This window comes from Halichoerus grypus, chromosome X, assembly GCF_964656455.1.
Source record: "Halichoerus grypus chromosome X, mHalGry1.hap1.1, whole genome shotgun sequence".
Classification (NCBI taxonomy): Eukaryota; Metazoa; Chordata; class Mammalia; order Carnivora; family Phocidae; genus Halichoerus; species Halichoerus grypus.
Window position 1 is genome coordinate 104,648,674 of NC_135727.1, and position 26,096 is coordinate 104,674,769.

At 36.4% G+C, this 26,096-nt stretch overlaps 1 protein-coding gene across 9 annotated transcripts in view; it reads left to right on the plus strand.

Annotated features, from left to right (window-relative positions):
* DMD (dystrophin) overlaps positions 1 to 26,096 on the plus strand; it is a 2,185,421-nt gene that overhangs the window by 922,075 nt on the left and 1,237,250 nt on the right. For all 9 annotated transcript variants that reach the window (XM_078064107.1, XM_078064109.1, XM_078064106.1 and 6 more), the window contains one exon: positions 16,444 to 16,605. In XM_078064107.1, the coding sequence (XP_077920233.1) occupies positions 16,444 to 16,605 (162 nt within the window). The remainder of the gene's footprint in view (positions 1 to 16,443; positions 16,606 to 26,096) is intronic.

Sequence of the window (26,096 nt, forward strand, 5' to 3'; positions counted from 1 at the left end):
TTAATTTTAGACCTAAATTGCTTTCAAAATTTTTCAGAAGTTAGAGAATTAGACGCATTTCTACAGAACAACATGGTTTAAAAACATTTTGCTGGGGATGATTAACCAATGATAAATAGTACTTTGAAAGGTAGAATTTAAAAAAAAATTAATTCTTAGTGTGTTAATAATGGATATAGCTTCTAGAATTACATTTTTTCATGTTTTGATTTTGGTGCTTTTTTTCCTTACAGTGGAAGAAAGGATATTGGATATCTTGATTCTTTTTTTTTTTTTTTTGACGTAGTGTTCCATAATTCATTGCTTGCGTATAACACCCAGTGCTCCATTCAGTACGTGCCCTCCTTAATACCACTGGGCTAACCCATCCCCCCACCGCCCTCCCCTCTAGAACCCTCAGTTTGTTTCTCAGAGTCCATAGTCTCTCATGGTTCGTCTCTCCCTCCGATTTCCCCCCCTTCATTCTTCCCTTCCTGCTATCTTCCTTTTCTTTTTTTCTTTTTTTTTTTTTAACATATAATGTATTATTTGTTTCAGAGGTACAGGTCTGTGATTCAACAGTCTTACACAATTCACAGTGCTCACCATAGCACATACTCTTGACTCTTCTAGATGGAATGCTCTGTGATAAAACTATTATCTTTTTTATTTTTTTATTTTTATTTTTTTTAAGATTTTATTTATTTATTTGACAGAGAGAGACACAGTGAGAGAGGGAACACAAGCAGGGGGAGTGGGAGAGGGAGAAGCAGGCTTCCCGCGGAGCAGGGAGCCCGATGCGGGGCTCGATCCCAGGACCTGGAATCATGACCTGAGCCGAAGGCAGACGCTTAACCGACTGAGCCACTCAGGCGCCCCAAACTATTATCTTTTTTAAAAAAAATTGCCCCATAAGCAGACTGTTATGCCAACATCTGTGTTCAAGGTGACTTCATTTTTGAGCTGAGCAGTAGACTATGCTCATAGTTGTTCTCATAATAATTTTAATTGAATAATTGGACAAGAGTGGTTACATTTCTGGGGGGGAACCCACCTGTATAATACTTAAACATAGATAAATAACCCTGTAGCCCAGCCCTAATTAATGTAAGGAAAAACAGACAAGACAGTATATCCTTTTTATTTTTTCAATTAGAAAATAATTATTCTCTTTCTCTATTTGCTGTATCTTCTTTTATCTGAGAAAGGTATCTTCTTTTACCTTCCATCAATTAACATGAGTTACCTTGATTCTTGATTTTATTAATATTTTAGCATGCATCCTGTATTTTGAATTTAATTCCCCTCTATTTTATAAACACAGGAACTAAAATATTATGTAACCTTCACAACAACAAAGATTGTTGGAAACATGTTTCATTCTTATTTTAATCACTATGAATCATGGAGATGTACTTATTTATTGTTTTTGTAAGTAGTAATTCTATCATTATCTTTAAATATAATTTGCCCTACTTCAATAAATAGTGTTTTCTTGGCTATTTGCGACATTTCTGAAATGTTTTATAAGATAGTAATGTATGGTGATTAACATAACATAATAAAATAAAAAAATAAAAACAAACAAACAAAAAAAGTAGTTAAAATTTTCTTGTCTGTATGTATCCAACTATAACATATTAGCTTTTTTGGATACAGAGACAAAGGGACACATCAACACACATATACATATGTATGTTTGCATATATTTATATATGTATGTATATTTATATTTCTGTATGTGTATACATACGTGTGTATATATATGTATATATACGTACACACACAGACACAGATATATGCATTCTATTTTACTACCTAATTAATATTTAAGTATTATATACTCACACTAGGTAAATTGTTTTTGCTTTAGGAAGAGCATTAAAATATTTATAAATCAGTATGAACATATCTCACTCTTAAATTTCTTATAATTTGGTAGTTGAACTCCTTCCTTTAACATTGAAATAGCAAAAGAAGGAGTTAATGTATAAATCTGGGGAACCTGAGTGACTCAGTCAATTGAACATCTGACTCTTGATTTCTGCTCAGGTTTGATCTCTGGGTGTGAGATTGAGCCCCATGTCAGGCTCCACGCTGAGTGAAGAGTCTGATTTTCTCTCTCTCTCCCTCTGCCCCTCTCCCAGGTTGTGTGTTCTGTCTCTCTCTAAAATGAATGAATGAATGAATGAATGAATGAATGAATAAATAAATAAATAAATAAATAAATAAATAAATCTATCTTTTAAAAAAAAATCTGGGGGTGCCCGGGTGGCTCAGTCGGTTAATGGGTGGCTCAGTTGGTTAAGCATCTGCCTTCAGCTCAGGTCATGATCCCAGGGTCCTGGGATCAAGCCCTTCATCGGGCTCCCAGCTCAGCAGGAAGCCTGCTTCTCCCTCTCCCTCTGCCTGTCACTCCCCTGCTTCTGCACTCTCTCTCTGTCAAATAAATAAATAAAATCTTAAAAAATATTATGTTAAGGCCTAAAAGTTAGTCATTTACAAAAATTAGATCTTTAGTATGGATTGGTAAATTAGCATTTTAGGAATGAATTGTTGAGTAGAGGTTTTTCTTTTAATTTTATTATCTATGTACATTTTCATAAAAACTCCTGGAGTTTTTCTGTTTTGTTTTGTTTTGTTTTTTTATGTTCAGTTAGCCAGCATATAGTACATCATTAGTTTTCGATGTAGTGTTCAACGACTCATTAGTTGCGTATAACACCCGTACTCATCACAACACGTGCCCTCCTTAGTACCCATCACCCGCTTACCCCATCTTCCCACCCCCCTCCCCTCTGTAACCCTCAGGTTGTTTCCCAGAGTCCAGAGTCTCTCATGGTTTGTCTCCCTCTATGATTTCTTTTAATGAAAGCTGTATATAGCTTTCACTTATGACCCATTATAATTTACAACTAATATTTAATTCCTATAACATAAAATACTGTTCTCAAGTTATAGGTCCATCTAGCTCATCCATCTTCCTTTTACCACTCTAGCCTCTTTTAAAACAATTTTCTTTTCAAGCCACTTCATAGACGTTTTGGGTTGAATGATCAAAACTGTTCTTTAATATTTAGGTAACTGTGCCCTAAAATTACTTGTCCATTTTTTTTTTAAGAAGGAAATGGGAGAGGGACATTCAAGAACATATTTTTACAATGTATTCTAGTATATCAGGGCAATTTATATATGGAATGAGGAACAAAAAATATTTTTCAAGTTCCTCAAGCTGTTTTTTAAGTCATAGGAATGTAAATATTCATGAGAAAATTTCCTTCAAAATATCCAATAAAATTGGAGAATTGCTTTACTGCCTCTCCCTTACCAAGTTTCCTATCTGCATTGAGAAATGGCTAATTTAATAGTACTCTGCCCTTTGCTCTTTTCTGTTGTGAGCCCAATTAATTGCATTTAACTGTTATTATATAATTCTTTTTGCATCTTTTCTTTCAAATTTCATGATAATTCATTTCAAATTTGGCAAGTCATCAAAATCACACAGATGGAAGAGTCTAGGAACTTTAATCTAAGCATACTCCCTCTCAGTTCCCTTTGATTTTCTAATTCAGTAGAATCTGATTGAGACCGGGAACAGTATTTTGAAAATTTGCTCTACAGTCTGATGATTATTTAGGTTTGAGAACTCTGGACTTGATCCTTACCTGAGCATGAATTGTTTAAGGCAGTCCCCTTTGCTAAGGTGCCCTATGTCTCAGATTCATTCCTAATGTGGACCATTAACTTTTTCATGTCCATCAACTGCTCATTAGAGCTGAGTGATCTCTTTATTTCAGAGATGAAGCTCATTTTCAACTCCTGAACAAGTAAACCAAGAAGGGGAAAAAAAGAGGGCGCCTGAGTGGTACAGCCAGTTAAGTGTCTGCCTTCAGCTCAGGTCATGATCCCAGGGTCCTGGGATCGAGCCCTGCATGGGGCTCCCTGCTCAGTGAGGAGTCTGCTCCTCCCTCGCCCTCTGCCCCTCCCCCCCGTGTGGGCTCTCTCTCTCTCCCCCCCAAATAAATAAATAAAATCTTTAAAAAAAAAAAAAAGAAGGGGAAAAAGTAATTCTCTTTCAAGGCTACATTTCCCTGCTGGAGTAGAATGAGTACTTCCTAGGCTGCCACAGCAAACTGCTGATGGATGGAAGTGCATTGCTACATTCCCCGATATGCTACACCTGTCTTCCTCCTAGACCAAAGTCTAGATGGACCAGACATTCCCCGTTGGACCAGTTTGGAAGACACTATGCAGTCCTGCATGGCTGTGGTAGGTATTGCCCGCAACTTAATCTTTAACTGTATCTGACTTACGACAAGTGCAAGAACGCTGCAAGCGAGTGCCTACCACCTGAACGCCTGGTTGCTCCTCTCTCACTTAAAACAGCTCCAGCACAATGGGTTTCATGTCCAGATGATGGTAAGGTGCCACTGGGGAGAGGAGACAGAGGTAAGAGGAGGTTGGAAAACAGTTTATGTCTCTTTCAGTCAGCTTAGTATCTCACAAGAGCATTCAGTTACAGATGACCCTGGTCTCCAACAAAGAATTGAGTGCAACGCACCTCTTTGCCAGTGTTTATGTTTCCCATGCTTAACATCCACACACAGGAGTCTCCTTTCTGTACTCCCAGCATACTGCTCGGGAATTGTACAGCATATTTGGCAAGCGAAAGGAAAAGCAGCTTTTCACTGCATCTTGTTCCTGCTGTTCAAGGTGCACAGCCCAAATGAATCCTATCAGAGCCACAGACCCCGGCAGTAATTCCTTGCTACAAATCTGCAGTCTTGTCTATCTTAGCTACATGGAGAACAAAAGATCGGGAAGCCTTGTAATAACCTTAGGACAAAATAGTGCTCTTTGCAGCTACTCAACTAGATCTGAGGAATTATTCAGTGTGGTGTGAATGAGTGGGGTGACAGGAAGCCCTGAACACACTCTGTCTTGCACTTCAACTTCTTCAGAACCATGGCAATCATCTGGAGTATGTGTGATAAATATTGTTAATCTTCATGCATATGGAAAGGATTAAAAAGGATCATCCCCGACATCCCAGGAGAGAAGTTTTCCAGTTTCTCAGATACTACTTCTAGTCTGCAGTCTGAGTATAATTGAACTCCACTGATGATTGACCGTACAGGTCAACAGAGTCTAGAGCATTTTATTTCAGGAGAACCTGAACACTAGCGTCAGATCATTGTGGACCTCCATCACAGTAAAAGAAATCCTGCACAGATGTCCAATGTACATCAGGAAAGAACCATTTCAGGTTATTGGGGCCACATTTGAGACTACCTGACCGAAGATTGAAATCTGTTTTATGGGCAACCCTCGTGGCCATCCTTAGCTGCTCTGTAAAAGGTAGTGCGACAGATGTGCTTCTCACACATCATCTCAAGTCCAGGAAACCAGAAACCATGTGTCTGCTCATTATCCTGAGGGTCTGAATTCCCGAGTGGAGAAACTGACTAGCACCAAAAGGTCTTCCACTCTGAGATCTCTATTACATTGCTGTGTTGGATGGAGATTACTGCCCTTATGTAAGGAGCACCAAGTGGCATGTCATTCAATGATAAGTTGACACAACTACCAGTCTATCTACAGTTGGTCTCACTGGGTTCTCCCTCATTAGAGGCCTTCTCTACTCGGGTGATGACCTGCATACCTCAGCTTGGAAGCACCAGCTACAGTTTTTTAACTTGTGGCACCTTGCCTTTTCCCTACCTATACTTGAATTATGGAAAAGTCGCTGCGTCTCTGACTTCCTGGGATAATAGAAGCAATTGCCAGAAATCAACTAAGTTTCTCAGTGGCTACATTCTGACTTGTGTTTCTGACCTCTACTTATTGCTTTGTTCTACAATTTGATTTTACCCCAAGGTTTGGATTTTTACTCTTACCTAGACTCCGTGTGTTACTTACGCATGTGGTCTCAATCCTGACCCGATTTATCCCTAGACTCCAATTCTGTCTCACTCTTCTGTATCAGGACAATACTCTATGGTATTTTAATTATTTACAATATCAATAAATTATTAATTGCCTAACGTTTAGACTTTCATATTATGACCACATGTGCGATCAGAGAGCACCTTGCCATTACACCAGAGAAGCTTTGCTGACCAGGCGGGTCTCTGAAGTTACCTTGAAAAGGCTGGGAGATGAACTCTGTAGATTCCTTCTAGATTTACTGTATGATACTTCCAGCACTTCCTTTTTGAAGCTGAAATAATGCATTGGTTTGCTCCTGTCAGGGTGGAAGACCAATTTCATTTGTCTACCCATGAAGATGAATGGATGCAGAAAAAATCCAGAAATGTCTTAGATATATTACTGTACAGCTCATTGACCATTCTATCAATGCTTTACTTGAAAGTGATGGCTCTCTGATGTCAAGTTCCAGGGTCCCATCGTGTAATGGTTAGCACTCTGGACTCTGATGTCAAGTTCCATTGATAAAGTGATGCCCAAACATTGCTTTCAAGTGTGCTTCCTTCAGAGGTCACAGAAGAACTTCAGTGACCTGCAGAGACCTGAAACAGATGAAGTTCCAACTAAACATGGCCCCAATAGTTTTAACATTTATAATCTTTACCTGTAAAGGAAATTATAGACAGCTCCATGCACGTGGCTTTGGGCTTTTTCTACCCAGTAGTTTTAAACCAAGTAACCTTAACAAAAACAACTCTGGGTGACCCTTGTAAATAATGCAACATTTCTTTTATATTTAAAGAGTATATATACAAAACACTTGTGTACATCTTTGTAATTATTTGTAGCTTGCCATGTATGCTAATAAACATGCCACAAAACTAATTATGCCAGAATTCCCCACAAGAGTTAAATCTAGAGTGGCTTAAATCAACACAGTTTTGTTTTTGGTTTTTGGGGTTTTTTGGGGGGGTCTTTCTTGTCCAAGGAACACTGTGTGGGACCTCCTTTCTTTAAGAAAAAGTAGGACTAGTTTGAAAATTAAAAAAGGCAACAAAGTGAAACTTTTGATGGTTACTGAGGCAGTGAGCAGTTGTAAACTGTTTTTCCTGCTATAAATTTTCTCCTCTCCCCTCCGCTTTATTTTTAAAATCTCCATTTAATTCCTCGTGGGAAATACTACCTGGATTCCTTTTGAAAAGCATTTCCTCAGCCTGCTGAAAGTACACCTAACGATCTAGAAATGTTATTTCTGTGAGGATCTATTATTTTCCTTTCATCATACAAAATCATGAAAAATGAAATGTTATTTTTTCTCATCAACCCTAAAGAGATCTGAGTCTACAGTGATGTCCAGGGTGTTCCTCAAATTTCACTTTCCTTGAGGATGTCCTCCTGTCAGTTCTAAACAACTAAAAGTTGAGAGAATGTGTTTGTGAGACAAATAGAACATTCCTAGTGCTCCTTAAATAATTCCTGACATTTTCATGCCATGCCATGCCTCCTTAAAAACCTTCAAATTATCCTTCAGAAAGTTTAACAGGCTCTCCACTGAAATTATTCATCAGTAGGCAAAGTGTTGCATTTGATAGCAGCAGTAGTCCATACTGATAACCTTGCTAGATAGGTATAAAATGTGAAATTTGCTGACTGTTGTATAAGCCAGTGGCATTGCTCTATCTTTATAAGCCTTCTAATCATGCCATGCTACCATGATTCTCAGTGTTTCAAAGATAGTTCCTAGGTCCTTCATTATGTATCTCTTCACACCTTCCAGAAACCATTTCTTACATTTCCCTGGGCCACATTCTGACTGTTCCTTGTAGCCATCTTTTATTCTCTGCCTCTACCTCAGTTTATCAAGTGTTGAATTCATTGACTATGACAGTAATTTGCTGTATAGTTTGAACCAGGTAGGACAGAAACATGAAATATTTTGCTTCAAGTTGATGGTTGTTTCATTTTTCTTACTGGCATCCTGAATAGATCCCATTGCTTTCCAGGCTCTGTGAAATTAAAAAGTTAAAGCCATCTTAGTTCAGCTTAAAATGTCAATCTCATATTCAGTTTAATGTTCTTCTACTGTTTCCATTTCAATCTTAAACCATGGCCTAAGTGACCTGCAGTTAAAAGGAAGAGTGATCAATTTCCTCTCTGTACCACCATCACTTTTCCTTACCTACTCTGGGTCCCATTATTCTCCATTGACCTGAGAAGTAGGAATGAAGGAAAGTTGGCAAATGTCTCCTGTTAACTAGCATTTTCGTGGTGTTCATGTATTTTTTATAACAAGGACACAAGCATTGACTTTTTGGAGGGTGCAAGTGTGGACTCTTTAAGTGGTCTTATAAAAGCTCTTCTGTCTTCCAAATTCTTTAACAAGAAAAACATGCTTAGTGAAAATATCTTCAAGCCTCTTCATCATGGAGTACTCTTGCTCCTTAAGCAGTGTTTCTGCTAGACAACTCAAACATGGCTGCCTTTTTCACTGTCTTCTTGACCTATGGAAATGTTTCTGCCACACCAAGCTTTAGGAAGTACAGGCTGCTCCCTCGCATCACTCTGCCATCATATCCAATTTTTTTTTCTTTTATACTTAGGTAGAAAGCAAATAACGCATTCAGCTGCATAAGCAGAGTCCAAGTTGGTAATTAGATGCCATCCCTATTTACTTAGGACTCCCAGACTCTACAAGTGATAGTTTTGGAGCTACCCTCATTTGCTTGGGGCAGAAAGATTGAAGTACCACTTTTCATTCCTCATTGATGAGTAAATGGAAGATGCCATCGCACTGGGCCATGGATTCAGCCTGTCTACGATTCTCTTCAAAATCTTCATGGACTTTTAGAGTAAGCAAGCTTGGTGGAGTAATGAAGGAAGAGCCAGATTTCCCACCACTTCAATAAAGTTTTTAGAAAAGACTTATTTCCATCTCTTAGAACGAGAGGAACTTAGGACTCACTGTTTTCAGTTCAAGACTAAGAATAGCTTATAAGTTGCATAAGAGTTAGGAGGAAACAGCTAATCAAAATGGGTGAAGGGGCAAGGGAGGTACAGGCTTTCAGTTATGCCATAAATAAGTCATGGGAACAGAAGGTAGAGCATAGGGAATATAATCAATGGTACTGTAATAGCGTTGTATAGTGGCAGATGGTAACTACACTTGTGGCGAGCATAGCACGTAAGTACAGACTTGTCGAATCACTATGTTGTACCCCTGAAACTAAGGTAACATTGTGTGTCATCTGTACTTCAATAAAAAAAATGCTCTCAAATAACTCACCAAAATAATTCAGTCAAATTGAATATTCTTACTTGGTATTTGAATAAATTACAACCTCTTAATAAGTGACAAAGGAAAACTAAAAGGAAATAGTTGCATTAATTTATTGGCACACTGAACTTGAGACTCCAGAAAAGAGAACATTTTGGTGAAGGACAGTCTGTATGTGCAGTGAGGTGAGGCTGTTAAATAATGCAGATTGGTGGCTTCTTTGGTTTCCATGTTAATTTCTGAAGAGCCACAGGAGTAGGATTTGGTTTTACCACATCTCTTAGAGGACTCCCACCCTCCAGCCACTGTCCATGAGAACAGTTCTTAACTCGTTATTGTTCTATTTTGTGCAAGGTAGTGGCATTCAACGTGGGACCAATTAATGCTCTCCCTCAAGCAGAAACTGCAAGAATTTGTAGCTGCTTTACTTGCATCAGAATTTGAGAAATAGTTTTCTTGAGTTCATCTACTACTAAAATCACTCAAAGAAATGAGGCTTAACTGAACAATGACTATTCTATATCATTGCTTAGGGAAAAGAAGATAAGACAATGATGAAAGTCAAACTATTTTACATGTCTAGTCTCAATGACAAATACTTATAAACAATAAATAAATGTATTTTTTACTACAAGGGGATCATAAACCGTATTCCATTTTTTTAATGAACTGACATCTCTTTCCTTTGTCCTAGAAATTTTAATGAACACAATTTAGAGAATTCCTAGGTAATTCGTTGTCACAGAGCCTGAAGTTTTTTTGTTTGTGTATGTGTTTGTTTCCATAAATTGAAGCAGAATAGGCAAGAATCTGTGAGAAAATCCACAGTCTGGACTTCTGAAAAGCAAGTGTCTCTCGAAATATCAGCCCACTAAAAAGAATGCCTTTTTTAGGTAGGGCTAATGAAAGGGTAAATTGTACAATGTTAAGCCTGTATCTTTCGTGCAATTTACAAAGCAAAACTGAGAGCTCCCTTGGCCTGGCGTGTAGTAAGCAACCAAGAAATATTTATTGAATAATTGGATTTAAAAAAAAAAAAAAGGTTTGTGAAAGATGCTAAGACATTAAAGTGCATCTTTTGCACATTCATGCTTTCCATTCTGCAAGACTTGTAACACTCTTACACCCCTTCTCAAGGGATTCCACAGCAAAGGGCTTCCTGGTGAAAACCTCCTCCACAATTAGATCCAGACATCAAGTCTTTCCCCAGTTTTTTGCCAGAAAGCAAAAGCAAATAAAACAATCACACACACTCCTAAAAGAAGAAACAAAATAATGACAAAATCTCTCCCATTCCCAACCCTAGATCCCACAGATACTGGAAGAAAATTATTTTTGTGGCCTCAAACTAACTCATGCTATATAGTGAATTAAATTTCTCAGGAATTTCTATTTTAGCATATATATATATATATTTTAAATTGGTATAGTATGTAACCAAGAGAAGAATTCCATCAGTACATCAGTATAAGATAGGGAATTTTGGACAGAAATACTCTTCTGGCAATTTTTACTCATAAAGTATAGATTTGGTTTTCTTCTTTCTTAGGCTGAAAAATATTGTATCCTTGCATTCTACTAGATTTTTTTCTGATTTGGTTGTTATCTTCCTATAGTGAGAGACTATGTAATATAGTTCAATTCTGCAAAATATTTTGTGCTTAATAAGTATTTGCTGTTGGCTAGGAAGGTTAACTGTAAGGGAAATGTATCTTTCTTTTTTTTTTTTTTTAAAGACTTGATTTATTTGACAGAGACAGTGAGAGAGGGAACACAAGAAGGGGGAGTGGGAGAAGGAGAAGCAGGCTTCCCGCTGAGCAGGGACCCTGATGCGGGGCTCGATCCCAGGACCCTGGGATCATGACCTGAGCCGAAGGCAGACGCTTAAGGGACTGAGCCACCCAGGCACCCCAAAATGTATCTTTCTAATGTCTCAGAAAGTCCTATTTTAATAGAGAAAACACCCACATTCCTAATTCATTTACAATCATGATCTTACCTATCATTAAATGAAATAAAAATGATTATATTTTATAGAGCCTTTAATAAGTATAGCGAGGACATATAGCTCCTTTAATGAATGATGATTTGTAAAAAGTTATTCGGATAACATGTGAAATTTTTTTTCTATTTTTAAGCCTGCATTCATATTTAAATACATTTATTTTGGTTCAAATTCCCAGTTTTTATTTCACATGAGAAATTTATTCTGCCAGAATGAAAAATTCATTCTTCCATAGTTTCTTAGCCATATTGCTAAGTATTTGTAATATTGGGGCACAAAGGTTATTGTTTAATAAAATAAAAATGTAAAACACAAGCAATTCACTGTGGAGACAACTGTCCATTGCCAACAAAAGTCAGTTTTTGATTTTATACTCTAGAGTACTTTGAGGAAATAATAATGTATTTCCATGTATGTTGATTATTTTAACTTAGTTTTCCTTGAATTTTTCTGAAAACCAAAATAAAAGTTTTTTCATTATGCTTTTTCCCTGGTAACCATCATTAGGATTCCCTTTTTTACTTTTGTATTTTTGTTGTTGTTGGCCAGCCTCTCAATATCTTTGTAACTCTCCTCATATTTGTTGTTTTTGTCTAGCTATATGATTCATCTTACTGATAAGAGAGTTAGCTGAAGACATGGTATAACTTTTTTAAAAAATAGTTAAGCTGTAATCCGGACCAGCAGCAAAAATCTGAATCTGGGTTGGGACTGCCTACCAACTCTGTTCAATGAGATAGCACAGATCAAGTGGCCAGAGGGTCCTAGAAAATCCACAGGCCCGGCCCCCCATCAGGGTTTGCCTAATAAGATGGGAAATCCAAATCAAAACCTCAGTGAGATACCACCTCACACCAGTCAGAGTGGCTAAAATTAACAAGTCAGGAAATGACAGATGTTGGCAGGGATGCGGAGAAAGGAGAACCCTCCTACACTGTTGGTGGGAATGCAAGCTGGTGCAGCCATTCTGGAAAATAGTATGGAGGTTCCTCAAAAAGTTGAAAATAGAGCTACTGTATGACCCAGCAATTGCACTACTGGGTATTTACCCCAAAGATACAAATGCAGGGATCCGAAGGGGTACATGCACCCCGATGTTTATAGCAGCAATGTCCACAATAGCCAAACTTTGGAAAGAGCCAGGATGTCCATCGACAGATGAATGGATAAAGAAGGTGTGGTATATATATACAATGGAATATTATGCAGCCATCAAAAGGAATGAGATCTTGCCATTTGCAACGACGTGGATGGAACTGGAGGGTGTTATGCTGAGCGAAATAAGTCAATCAGAGAAAGACATGTATCATATGACCTCACTGATATGAGGAATTCTTAATCTCAGGAAACAAACAGAGGGTTGCTGGAGTGGTAGGGGGTGGGAGGGATGGGGTGGCTGGGTGATAGACATTGGAGAGGGTATGTGCTATGGTGAGTGCTGTGAATTGTGCAAGACTGTTGAATCACAGATCTGTACCTCTGAAACAAATAATACAATATATGTTAAAAAAAAAAAGAAGAAGAAGAAGAAGAAGAAGAAGAAGAAGAAGATAGCAGGAGGGGAAGACAAACCATGAGAGACGATGGACTCTGAAAAACAAACTAAGGGTTCTAGAGGGGAGGGGGGTGGGAGGATGGGTTAGCCTGGTGATGGGTATTAAAGAGGGCATGTACTGCATGGAGCACTGGGTGTTTTACGGAAACAATGAATCATGGAACACTACATCAAAAACTAATGATGTTATGTATGGTGATTAACATAACAATAAAAAATTTTTAAAAAAGATGTTTAGAAATAGAAGGCAGCTTATGCCATGATTAGTTCAAAGAGATTTGCAAGCTTAGATTGACATCAGGTCTTTTCACTCCCTGAGATGATCAAAGAATCCATGTGTATTGGTCTCTCTTACTGACTACCAGGCCAAGCAAAGACCCAACCTATCTGAGGTCAACTCTGCCATCATCTCTTAGGTCATTTCATTTCTTTCAATCCATAGAATCTTATGAATAGAAAGGGTTAGATTTCTAAATATAATTTTGAGGCTAGATATGTGGTTTAACATTGTGCTGTATTATATCCTATTCAATTATATTAAAATTCCACAGATGTGCGCAGGAGAGTAGGTTGTTTTTGCCTTTAGCCAGATAAAGGACCAGATTTAAACAATGCCTGAGTGGGCAATTACTACATGCTGTGATTGGAAGCTTTCTCCAGCCACCTGTCACAATGGTGAAATTTTATCATTAGGGATCCATTTCTCTGGAGAAAGTCTGGCTAAGCTACAGACATTCTCCTGTACAATACAGACAGCTCTGATTATAGCCATAAGCACTGTTAACTGAATTATGATGTGATGTAACTTCTCGTTGAAGTTTTGACTGAAGAAAGGGGAAACTGCATTTGAATTAGATTATAGGCCAAGGTCCTGGTCACTGATTTGGATCAAGTATTTTAATAGAAGTAGACTAAAGTTTCCTGTAAATAATGTTCCATCCTATTCTGATACTTCTATTTTTTTATTTTTTCCTATTCTGATAGTTTTAATTCCAAGCACACACATACAACACACCAAAATAAAACAAAAACACCAAAATAAAGCAAAAACACAAACAGGAAGGACTTCTCCAAAGGATGCGTCTGTCTGAGTGGTGGTGACTTTTTCCCCAATTTCTTTTCTAAATCCAATTTTTTGACTACTTGAATACTTCTCTGTTTTCCCCACTAAGAAGCCTTGTTACACCATTTATTCAGTCATGGACAAAAGTATTGGTCTTTTTTTCTAGGAGCTGGTATTGAGCAATGAACAAGACAGCCATAGTCTCTAATCTTATTGGCACTTAAAGTCTGAAATAGAGGAAAAAATTAATGGGAAAATGCATTATGGTGTGATACATATTGAGCCAGAAATACAAAGTAGAACAGAGAACATAGGGTGTCAGGGACAGCCACCTGGTGAGGGAGATATCCAAGTTTCCAAGGTAAGAGTTAAAGGATAAAGGTAAATTAGCCAATAAAAGGAAGTTGGGGTGGAATTGTTTGAGGAAAAAGGAGTAGCACGTTTAAGACCACGTATCAAGGGGCGCCTGGGTGGCTCAGTCGTTAAGCGTCTGCCTTCAGCTCAGGTATTAACCCCGGGGTCCTGGGATCGAGCCCAGCATCGGGCTCCCTGCTCGGTGGGAAGCCTGCTTCTCCCTCTCCCACTCCCCCTGCTTGTGTTCCCTCTCTCGCTATGTCTCTCTCTCTGTCAAATAAATAAATAAAATCTTTAAAAAAAGACCAAGTATCAAGAGAGACATAGTGTATGCTGGGGAATGAAAAATAAAATTTCTCTGTAGCTTGAGCAAGGACTATGTCCAGCCCGGACTATGAAGGGACTTTAAAGCCATATTAAAGAGTATTGCATCTATCCTCAGGAAAATAAATACTAACTAGAGGATTTTAAGCAGAGAGCCATCATTTCATTTTAGGAAGAACACACTATAGATGTGTTGCAGATGGGCAATGATAGGGTAGGATACCAGGCAAGAGCCTGCACTGTATTTGAGGCAAGAGATGGTAATGACCCCAAGTAGAGTAATGACAGTGGGGAGGAGAAAAGTATGGAATCAAGAAATATTAGGAGGTAGAAGAAATGATTGGGAATTGATTGACTGATTAAACACAAAATGGTGAAGGACATGATAGAGGAAGAGGAAATATCCAGAATCATGCCTAATAAAGGCAGTGAATAATTGCCGGTCTCTGAAATAGAGGATAAAAATACAGAGCAAGAGCAAAAGCAAGTTGGGGAGGTGGGAAGTAGATGAGAAGGGGGCCCAAAATGTGTCCATATTTGGTCATGCTGTTGCTTTGGTTGCTGTGGGATGTCCAAGTAGAATTGTCGAGTAGGGCAATATATATATGCACGTGTGGAGATCGAGGGGGAAATCTGGACCAGAGACAGAGTTGAGAGTTGTGAGCGAAAGAGGGCTAACCGAAACTAGAGGTGTGGGTGGAATGAGAAGAAAGGAAAGCCTAAGGTAAAATCCTGAGAACGATTTATGATCCAGGTAGAAATACCGAGAATGCCCTCCCACTCCTGTCGTAGTGTAAGACTTGCAGCTCTTTTAACTTTAGTCATAGTTGAGTAATGTTGTGTTCCAAGTTGGCTTCATTAGAGAATAATGGCATTTCTAATACATTTTAAGCTAAAGAGCCCACTATATATTATTTTTTATTTTTTTTTATATTTTTTATTGAAGTGTAGTTGCCACATTAGCTTCAGGTATACAGCATAGTGATGTGACAATATTACGCTGTGCTCTTCACAAGCAGGGTCGTTTTTAAAACCCCGCTCATGGTCTGTGGGACAGATAGTTCTCTTATACCAGATAATCATGTCTGCACATCATATAATATAGACAAATGCTTGCTGTGATGCATAACTTAAGGAATTCTCAGTAAGTTGCTTGTCCCAGTCCTTGCTTGTAGAACTCTTCTTCTAAAGGTGAACAGGTCCTTGAAGGGAGACTGTGCAGTCTGCTCAGCATGCTATTTATATTTGGAAAGTGTTAAATTACCCTAATCATACCTATAGTAACAATCAAGATTAATTGCAGCTGTATTAGGATTACTTATTATTTGTTCCAGTTCAGCAGTAACACAGATCCAATTGTACAAGTGATTTCCATAATCCAAATTGTGAAAGAAAACAGGGGGGAAGAAGCCCATGCAAAACTGGTAGAAATCGTATTTAAAATAAATCCATAACCAGATGGTTGTTGAAATTCTCTTTTTGAAAGAAGCTGATTCTGAACAGATTGTATATGTGTCTCACTGGTGGAAGTGGATTATCCATCTTGAATTGGATTGTGATGACGATGACCCTATTCTAAGTAAACCAAATCTCTTGAACTATATAATGAGATCAGGAGGAACATTCGGCCTGAGAACGACAGATTGCAACGACGCAGATGATTTCACTACTGTTTTTCTTTCCAGCTTCATTCCTTGATATACATAATTCTGTGGTTTTTGTCCTGCAGAGATTCCGGATCCTGTAGTTCTGTGTGCTAATTCTTATTTCTTATTTCTTATTTTTATTTTTATTTTTATTTTTATAAGCAGAGCTGAATGAGTGGCAGGAAGCTGCGAAATCTATCTTACAAAAAGGTGATTATGACGGAGTCTAGAATCTTCATTTCCTTTGTTGCAGGTTTGCAGGAAAACTATTGCGAGTAAACATTGAACCGCTTTCTTCTTCCTTCTTTTCTTTAGGCCGTGAGGAGGCAAAAGTTGCTTGAGCAGAGTATCCAGTCGGCCCAGGAGATCGAAAAATCCTTGCACTTAATTCAGGAGTCCCTTTCCTCCATTGACAAGCAGTTGGCAGCTTATATTGCTGACAAAGTGGACGCAGCTCAGATGCCTCAAGAAGCGCAGGCAAGTAAACTGGGAATGAAATACTATTACTTGGTGTGTTATCGGAACACGACATTGCTGAATTTTAAGTTAAAATTGAGTCAACTAGTTGTATGGAGGGTTATTTGATTGACTGATTTTACTGTTTGGAGGTAAGAGGGAAAAAGAGCTCTAGGTTAACACTCTAAGATTTATTTTTTAAAGTATGTAATAGAGGAATTTGAAATAGAGACACTTACAAGGCAGGGAAATAGCATTCGGAAGTCTGCTATTAATCAGTATTTTCAAACCATACTTAAGCTAGAGGGAAACTTTAAGAATGTAAATTGTAAAGAAGGTATTTTTAGGGTGCCATTAAAAATGCAGTCTCAAATATTTTATTATCAACTCATCTTTGTTATTTTAGAATCATAAGTCTTATGATCTCTATATTGTTCTACATGTGATGTGTCATAAGTAGTTGATAGCAAAAAATTTGAGATGTAAATTTGCATTTATTACTAATAATCATACCATATATACTCACATGTACTCACACATCCCACTCTGTTCAATCCAAATTATGAAATATGCTAAACCAGTTTTTCTAAAATGGGAGTTAAAATAATAATGAAAATAAATCTAAGTTAATTTTATACTGAATAAATTGATGGAATATCTAAATTAACTTCCACCTTGGGATGTATTTTTTTAAATGCTATATTTCTATTTTTTAATAACTTTAAATACATGTAAAGTATAATAGGTATTATTTATTTCAATATCTTTGGAATTTTCTGGTAGTAAGGTAATGTAACTACTTTTCAAATCTTAGGTACATTTTATGAACCCAATAACCACGGATAATTCAGACCAGTAAGTTAAGATGTGAGGGGCATTAGAAGGTTATCTACCCATTCCAAGGGCCCTCCCCCCACTAATTGGTGGAGATGCCTGAATGTTTTCATTTTAAAATGAATTTTTGGATTAAGTGTTGGATTTACAGATCATGGTTACAGTGCAATTATAGTGCACTGAATCATAGTCTAACTGGTACCCAGAGCATCGTTACACACAATAGCATGAGGTAGTTTACCATATTGTCAAAGTTTGACCACAAAGTCCCTGAGAACATGGGGCAGGGTACAGGTAGTTTTGATAGGCTTACAAAGTCCAGGGCACAGGGTTTCCTCATTGACCATTGCAACAGGGGATGAAGAAAGTATAGTTTAGGGGAATCCTGATGACAGCATCCTCATGATAGTTTTTCACTGGGACAAGTGTAAATCGTAAATGGGAGATGATTGTGAACACTGTTGAGGATTTTAAGCTCCCTGGTATGTGCAATTCTTCAAGCTTACATTAGCCCAGTGCTCAACCATTAACTCTTCCTAAGACTGTCCCAATTTGAGTCACATAGAAAATTTTATAGGCAGGCTTTAGAAAAATACATGACAGGAATGAGAAATTATTACTTAGTTGAGAAGAACTTCATGATTATAAACTAAAGACAGAATAGAGTTGTTTCTTTTTTTTTTTTTTTAATTCAGTGACATAAACTTGGAGGAATGTTTGATTAAAGACTGCTCATAAATTTCTGAATATAATTAAGGGAAATTTTGAACAATATAAATATTAAATGTTAAAATTGGACATTTGTACTATAAAATATATAGTTTTTCTAAGGCTTACAGAATGAAAGTATGAGTAGCAATATGAAAGTATGAGATATGCAATAGCTATTATTGTCTTAGAAACAAATGGGAGCTTTTAGGGAAAAAAAAACTTGTTTAGTTGAAAAGGTTGTAGACTGTGAGTGTTCTTTTTTGTTTAGATATGAATGCAGGATTCCATAAACATGAATATAACATACTAGTTTTTAATACCATAATATAAAGTGTTTTGTTTGTTTGTTTTCAAATAAAAAAGCTGTAGTAAAAATGTTTTTAATTATAACAGTTCAAAATACTTGCAAATAACAGCACACAAGTCAATTAAGAAATTTTGAATCTACTTGAAAAAAGGGATTTTAGAGCACTAACAAGCTCAAATCCGTTTTCCATGCATTTCTGGTTGCACCTGCATTTTCAAGATAATTCTTGACTTTGAATTCCCCAACTGGTAATATATAATATTGGAAAATGCAGGCCACCCAAAAGAAAGAAAAACATTCTTCTCCAAGATTTTATTTTAAGATGACAGCAAGTGAATTGTTTTCTCAAACAGAGTTATCAGGTACTCAGATTTACTTCAAGAATTACATTTCCTGAAGCTCAATTTGAAACTCTCTTGAAAGAGACAAATAGAGAGTAAAGAGACTGTCTGTGAAGTAAGAACATAAGCAGAGTTTGCCAGAAAAAGAAGCCACTAAGAATGCCGCCAAAATGACATTTTTTTCTAACTGTCTATCATGGGGGCTAACTTTCCTGGCTTGTACTAATACAAAACAACTGGTTTCTTTAAATTTCCATCTAAGTTCATTGTTAATTAAAAGATTAGGTAGACTTAGCTTTCCCTTTTCAGAAACCGAGTGCTTGTTTTAGTATATCACTGAGAAGCCGGACAAACAAAACGAATGCCATTGCTGTATTTGGTCCTCTTAAAGAATGTGCTCAGATTTGGCCACAGAGATTTGTGGATGTCTGACTCCACCGTGTGGTGCAGTAGTAGTTTTGCTGCCAAATTAAAATCTGTTACTAGAGCCTTCTTTTTCTGCCTTTTAAGATTGAGATTCTCAGAAATAACAAATTCTCAGTATTACAAACATATACGCGATGTGTATAACTTTATAACAGGTATGCTCTTATTATTTATAAAAGGAGACATAGATCAAGATGGGTTCTTGCATTACATTTGCCTTTATAACTATAGGGCAGAAATGAGCTCCCCACTGCCTCAGCATGTTCATTGATCAGTTATCTGTTTTGATTATAGAACTGGGCCTTCCAATTCTAAATCAGATTAAAAATATTTACTGTTTTATTTAGTAACATGAGCTCATAGGAGTGAAGTCTAACCTTTTAGACAGTAAGATTACATATTGTGAGGATATCAGAGCATACAGTGACCGGAGTATTTTTTTTCAGTCAGTAACACTTAAACCAAAATCTTAGATCGTAGAACCACAGCATCAACTGCCCAATACCAGGCCATTTAAAGCAAGATTTTTATTAAAGTACAAAATTAAGATAACATCTTATTGATTCAAATAGAGTAAAGCAAATGGGAGGAATTCTTCTAGATAGAAAAATTTATCTTCTAGGTACAGAAATCAGAAACTTAAGAACTATTTCAAAAATAGTATGATTAAAATATAAAAAACCAATGAGTGCTTCTTCAAGAACAATTTTACGGTATAAAATCATCAAATTATATAACTGCAAAGCAACACATAGCATGAATATAGTTATTTACTCCTTAAGTGTCCTGCAGAACATACTGAAACACAGATTTAGTTTTAGCACCTATGATCTGGAAGAAAAGTTCCCAGAGTGCACCCCACACCAGTCATGTCAGAATATCTGGGGGGAACTCAGTTGTCAGAATTATTGGAAATTCTCCCGAGTGTTCTCACATGTGGAAAAGGTTGAGAACGACTTTGGAGAGTTCATTATTGGTCATGGCTGAAATGCTCCACAGTTTTTTCCTCGCATCACATTTCTCACCACTCACTCTTTGATATTCACACCTATGACATTGTCGAGATTTCAATGGGAGGGAGTTGTGGTGACTTTCTCTTCTATTTTGATTGTCCCCTTACTCTTATGGGAAATGAATAGAGGAGGAAACATAGCTGAGAATTCCTGCAGAAATGAATTAATTCAGGCAAGTAGAATTTTCAACATGGATGTTTGAAGATGAACTTGGCTTGGTTTTCTTATTTTCTTCTTCTTTGTCCCCTAATTCCACATATCATAATGTGCCATTCACCTTGGATGTGCCTCTCAATGATTGTAGGAGCCAAGATAATCATGTGCCAATAACCACCTTAATGTCTGCAATTCTTAAAATTACTAAGGTATTTCAGTCTACAGTTTTTTCTTCCGAATTATACCAGTAATTTCATAATTTTGAATCTCTAGTATGTAAGAAAAATCCAACATGGGTACCTGTTGAAATACTCTGTATCATGAAGTGTTGATGATGCACACTTTATAGAGAATATTATGGTGTCACTAAGATTACCACAAGAAGCAGTGGGCTGCCTAGCGGTGATTCCAATGGCTCGACTATTTCTTTTGTCCCACAGATTCCTGACCCCATCTTTTGCAACATCTCCCACATAGTAGATTTATGTGCATGAGTAGAGAGGAAAAAATTTAAGGCAATTTAGGAAACAAATTATCATCAAAGGAGAGGACTTCATAATCAATAAAGAAAGTGCTCCTATATTTCACTCATCAAGCTGGGACTTTCACGTACTCTGGTTCCACTATAGACCGAGTTTCTTCCTTCCATCTCTTTTCCCATCCCATTAGCAATGTGGCTAAAACTTAGTGTCAACAAATAGAAAAGAGGGATCTTCTTTTTACTAAAGAAAGCTGTTAATTTAAGCTGACTGCATTAGCCACACATCAAAACAATTTATAATTGAGGTCTTCCTGTGTTTATTGAAGCTAAATCTTATAACTCAGTTTAAATATATTTGGCCATTTTTAAATGTAACCATTCCAGACTATCAAAACCAATGGCTTAAAAAATAAAGATCTAAATGCAGATTTTGGTCTATCAGATTAAGCTTATGATTTCATTATAGGATAAAAAAAGACTTTTATAGTGTAAATAGGCATATTTGAGTGCCAAACGACTCAGAACAGTCTTACTTTACAGCCTACTTCACTGATTTATGAATTAGTATAAACCCTCATTGCAGAATTCATTCAGGATTTATGTGATAATGGAATAATTTAACCGTAGAAGGAGAATGTAGAGATCTATTACAGACATTTGGGTTCTAATGTTAAACCCCACATAGGCGTGGCAGAAATATTTTCTTTTCTGTTTACCTAGCAATATAAATATGATGATAAACATAATACAATTAATTTTAAATCTGTTCTAACATTGCAATGCTACCTGTGTGTGTTACCATATAGAACTGATTACTCGCCAATTTATAATGACTGTTACCACTTCAATATGTTTAATAACGTGAGAAATAATTGCAAGCAAGTGTTACAGAAGATGCAAAAGATTAGAAATGTGCTACACATCATTGACTGTATTTCGAAAAATGGCACAGTATCATGTCCTCACAGGATGTATAATGATAAAGAAATAGACGTCTTTTATATTATAAATTCAAAAGTGTACATCTTAATTCTGCAGTTCAATTACAACATCCAGTTGTGAAAAACTACACATTCTCAATACAAAAGGTGAAGCTAGCTGCGCCATGCTATGGTCTCAGTGAAGACTCTTGAAGTACTCTGAATATTTTGAGGCAATTTAGATTCAACCTATTGTTTCTGTTCTTTTTTTTTCTTATACAAATAGATATTTATTCCCAAATAGCTGACAGTGAAGTTATAAATCTAAAATGCACACCCAGATGACACTTGGTATCACAGGCACTATTGTAGTTTCTTTGTAACATTTATGACTATATGAAACTTCCTTGTTTATTTTTTAATTAGTTTTGTTATTGTTGTTTTCCCTGTGGACCTCAATTTCCTACCCACCAAAAGTCAATTTGTAAAAGATCAGGACTGCCTAGCAGATCCTCAATAAGTATTTGGTGAATTTATTCAATTCCACAAAGATTTACCACATTTAGTCACTAAATATGTGCCAGACAAATGTGCTAGGAGCTATTTTTTTTTAAAAAAGTGGACAAGCCCCACATGGATTTTGCCATCTTGCCATAAGATAGCAGGAAAGAAAGATGAAAATCAAAGAATTGTTGACCAGTCAAGTTCACCATAATCATCAAGAACCATTTTAAAAATGGGACTTAATGGTATCACGACAAAAAAAAATATATAATAGCGTGACAATATCTTGTCATAGTGCTTTATGATACTGCCAAGTTTTAGAACTTCAGAGCACTTTAAAAATCCTTTGAGTAGTACACAATAAAATTTTTCACGTGAGAAGGAATGATTAGTGAAAAGTAAATATTCCAGCCTGTCTAGGTATTCCAGTCCTTCCAAGGACTATACCGTGTGAATAGCGACTATTTTCAAAGCATCTGCATTGTTTTCTTTGATCATTACCATAATTTAATGAGGGAGGTAAGTCAAATATTTAGGCTTAAGAAAATATTTGAAGAGGCTAGATTATTAATTGAAGGGATGGGGATAGGAAGTTACTGAAAATAGACACACAGGATCATTTGAGGGAGCTATAGAAATGTTCTAAAAATGAAATCATGGCAGTAGTTGCACGACTCTAAATTTGTTAAATTTCTTGAATTTGCATTTATTGAATTCTATGGTAGATAAACTATACCTTGATAAAGCTGATTTTAAAAGAGACTTTGTAATAGAGAATATCTCAAATAGTATATTAAAAAATAATTTCAGGGGTGCCTGGGTGGCTCAGTTGGTTAAGCGTTGCTTTGGCTCAGGTCATGATCCCAGAGTCCTGGGATAGAGCCCTGCGTCTGGCTCCCTGCTTAGTGGAGAGTCTGCTTCTCTCTCTCCCTCGCTGTCTGCCCCTCCCCCTGCTCCTGCTCTCTCTCACTTCCTCTCTCTCTCTCTCAAATAAATAAATAAAATCTTTAAAAAATAATTTCAGTTTACCATCAACTTTTTTAGTCCATTGTTTAGATGTATAGTCAAAGGTGGAATGTGAGGAATTGTGTTAAATAACCTGGAATTAACTTAAATGGTGGCTATTTACCATTGACCATCCTGGTGTCCACTGTAAGACCTCACATAGTAATATTGTAATATTTCAGTTGTTTATATTGGGATATATTTAATGGATTCCATTCTAAAGCATTTTCACTGAAGCTGGGACTTTACCTCAGATCTGCTTTCTCCACTTTGATAATTAGCTCTCTATCAAGCAAAAAATTAACCTGTAGCCACTATACTTCCTCAAATTTCTATGTAGTATTCCAAATTTCTCCCAAAGTTTTGACTCTGCACTTACCTAATTTGAAAAGTAATCATAATTGCTTGAAAATGTAGACTTATAATGGACTTCTATTATCATTGCCATCATTATCATTACTATAACTATGAATAGCATTATTTCTCAGATGTATTACAGGGAATAATAATTCCACACAGTGTTCATTTTTTTGGTTTTAAATGGTTCTGTCCCCAAATTTACTATCAGAATAGTAGGAGGGGGATAGAAGAAGATGGTCATCAGCTGATTTCTTAAATTTCTTAACACAAAGCTCCACCAAAGTACTTAAAATTGAACTAAGTTAGAAGCTAAGTTTGTTTTGGTGTTATTAAAATGTTTGCCATTATGGCATAAACTTACACACACACGTGTGTGTGTGTGTGTGTACACACACGATTACATTTATGTATATATTTAACTTGTTAAATATGTACTGGGTTCCAAAGTGCCTCACAGACCTGAAAACAGCCTCTAATTAAGTTGTTATAATACAACAAGCTCTTTGGCCTGTTGTGTATTCCTGAGAAAAATCAAAACTTCTCCATCTGACAAAGCTTAATTTATAGGTAACATGCTTTCTATCTTGTCTAATTAACCTACAGGATCTTTCTACAAATAGTAATAAAAAAAAAAAAACTGTGTGAATTTCTTCTTTCTTTTGTACTTACCGAAATATTCAAATGTATATTCTAAAACTTTTCAAAATTCTTTGCCCACTACCATAATTAGTGCACTTTTTTTCATGTTCCCAAATGTTTTAAAAGTACAAATAATCCAAGATCCTTTAGTACATTTTCTTCCTTTAATTTTGTGAGTCCATATTATATGTGGCCATTTCCTCTTCTTGGGGGTACAATTTCAGAATTGTGATTTGTTTTAAAATGACTAATAGTGTTATATTTCTCCATTAATTGTCACGACATGACATCTTCTAATATTTTTTCTTTCTGAAATATTTTAGTTATTTTCTCTGGAATCATTTTCTTTATTTGATATCACAAAAGCTCCAGCAATCATTTGATAGAAAGCATCCTTTATTCCATTAAATACTTTCAACAGCTACAGCTTCATTTTGCTTGCCACTTTGTCATTAATTTGATACATGAGAATGATCCGATGAGGTAAATCATGGTAAAAAGGCCTGCTCTCTTCTCAGTTAATGGTTAAGTGCTATATTGGAAATGTCCTTAAAGTTTGATTAATTTTTAGCTCTATAATTTGCCCTTTATCATCTTTAATGGAAAAATGGTTATTTCTATTTCCATTGTTGTTTCCTACTTTCTCTGTATTGTGCTAGTTATAAACATAATTGCAGTATTGTCACATGTCTTTTCTTGGGAATGGCATGATGTCATAATTTGCTTTATATTACTTGATGAAGAAAAAAAAAATCTAGTGATCCTGAAAGGTATTAGACTGAGAACTCCTATTACAGTGTACGTGGGTGTTCTAAATCATTAGCCCTGATCTGCTACTTCCTTTCATTTTGTTTTTGTTGGAAATTACTGATTTTATATAAATCCAAGCTGACAACTTCACAAGATCAGTTCGTTTGTTTTCTTCAAACAGTTTTCACCCATATCCTGGTAGGTGTATATCTTGGGGGAAAATAGAACTCAAATTATACAGCTTTTACATCTTTTTTAAAAAAGATTTTATTTATTTATTTGAGACAGAGAGAGAGAGATAGAGAGCACAAGCAGGGAGGAAGGACAGAGGGAGAGGGAGAAGCAGACTCCCCACTGAGTGGGGAGCCCAATGTGGGGCTCGATCCCAGGACCCCGAGATCATGACCTGAGCCGAAGGCAGACCCTTAACCAATTGAGCCACCCAGGCACCCCAGCTTTTACATCTTTAGCAGATCTTACAGATCTGGTAGCCAAGTACCAGGAAAACCTTTTTCTTTGAATTAAATTTTTTGTTTTCAGTGTTTTCTTCTATGGTATTATTTTTTCATTGTCTGATCATAATATCAGGAAAGACGATATAGTGTTTTTTTTTTTTTTATAGGAAGAGTTTTAAAATAGGAGATTGTCCAGTCTGCCTGGAAGTTTCCATAATACTTTGTTATTTAAGCACATCACTTACCTATTTCACAATAAACTTGCCCTAAAGTGATAAATAATTTTTAATTATGTGGCTCCGGAATAATAATCTGATGAGGTTAAATAAAGTAGGTGGTGAATGATGTCCTAAGTACAAACTAAAAATGAATTATCAGTTGAAAGTAAGAATTGTGGAATTAATTTGTAAAGATGCTAGCTGAATAAAAGAGCGATGCATGTTACAAAATCTTCCCAAATTACAATCGATTGGAAATACATATCTATTTTTATCTTACACTTTTAGTAGTGAATTGAATTCTTGTTACTGAACATATTAAGTGTATTAGATAGATTTTCCAAAATCTACTTATGTGATGTACTCTGACAAAGAAAGCAAAGGGGTAATTT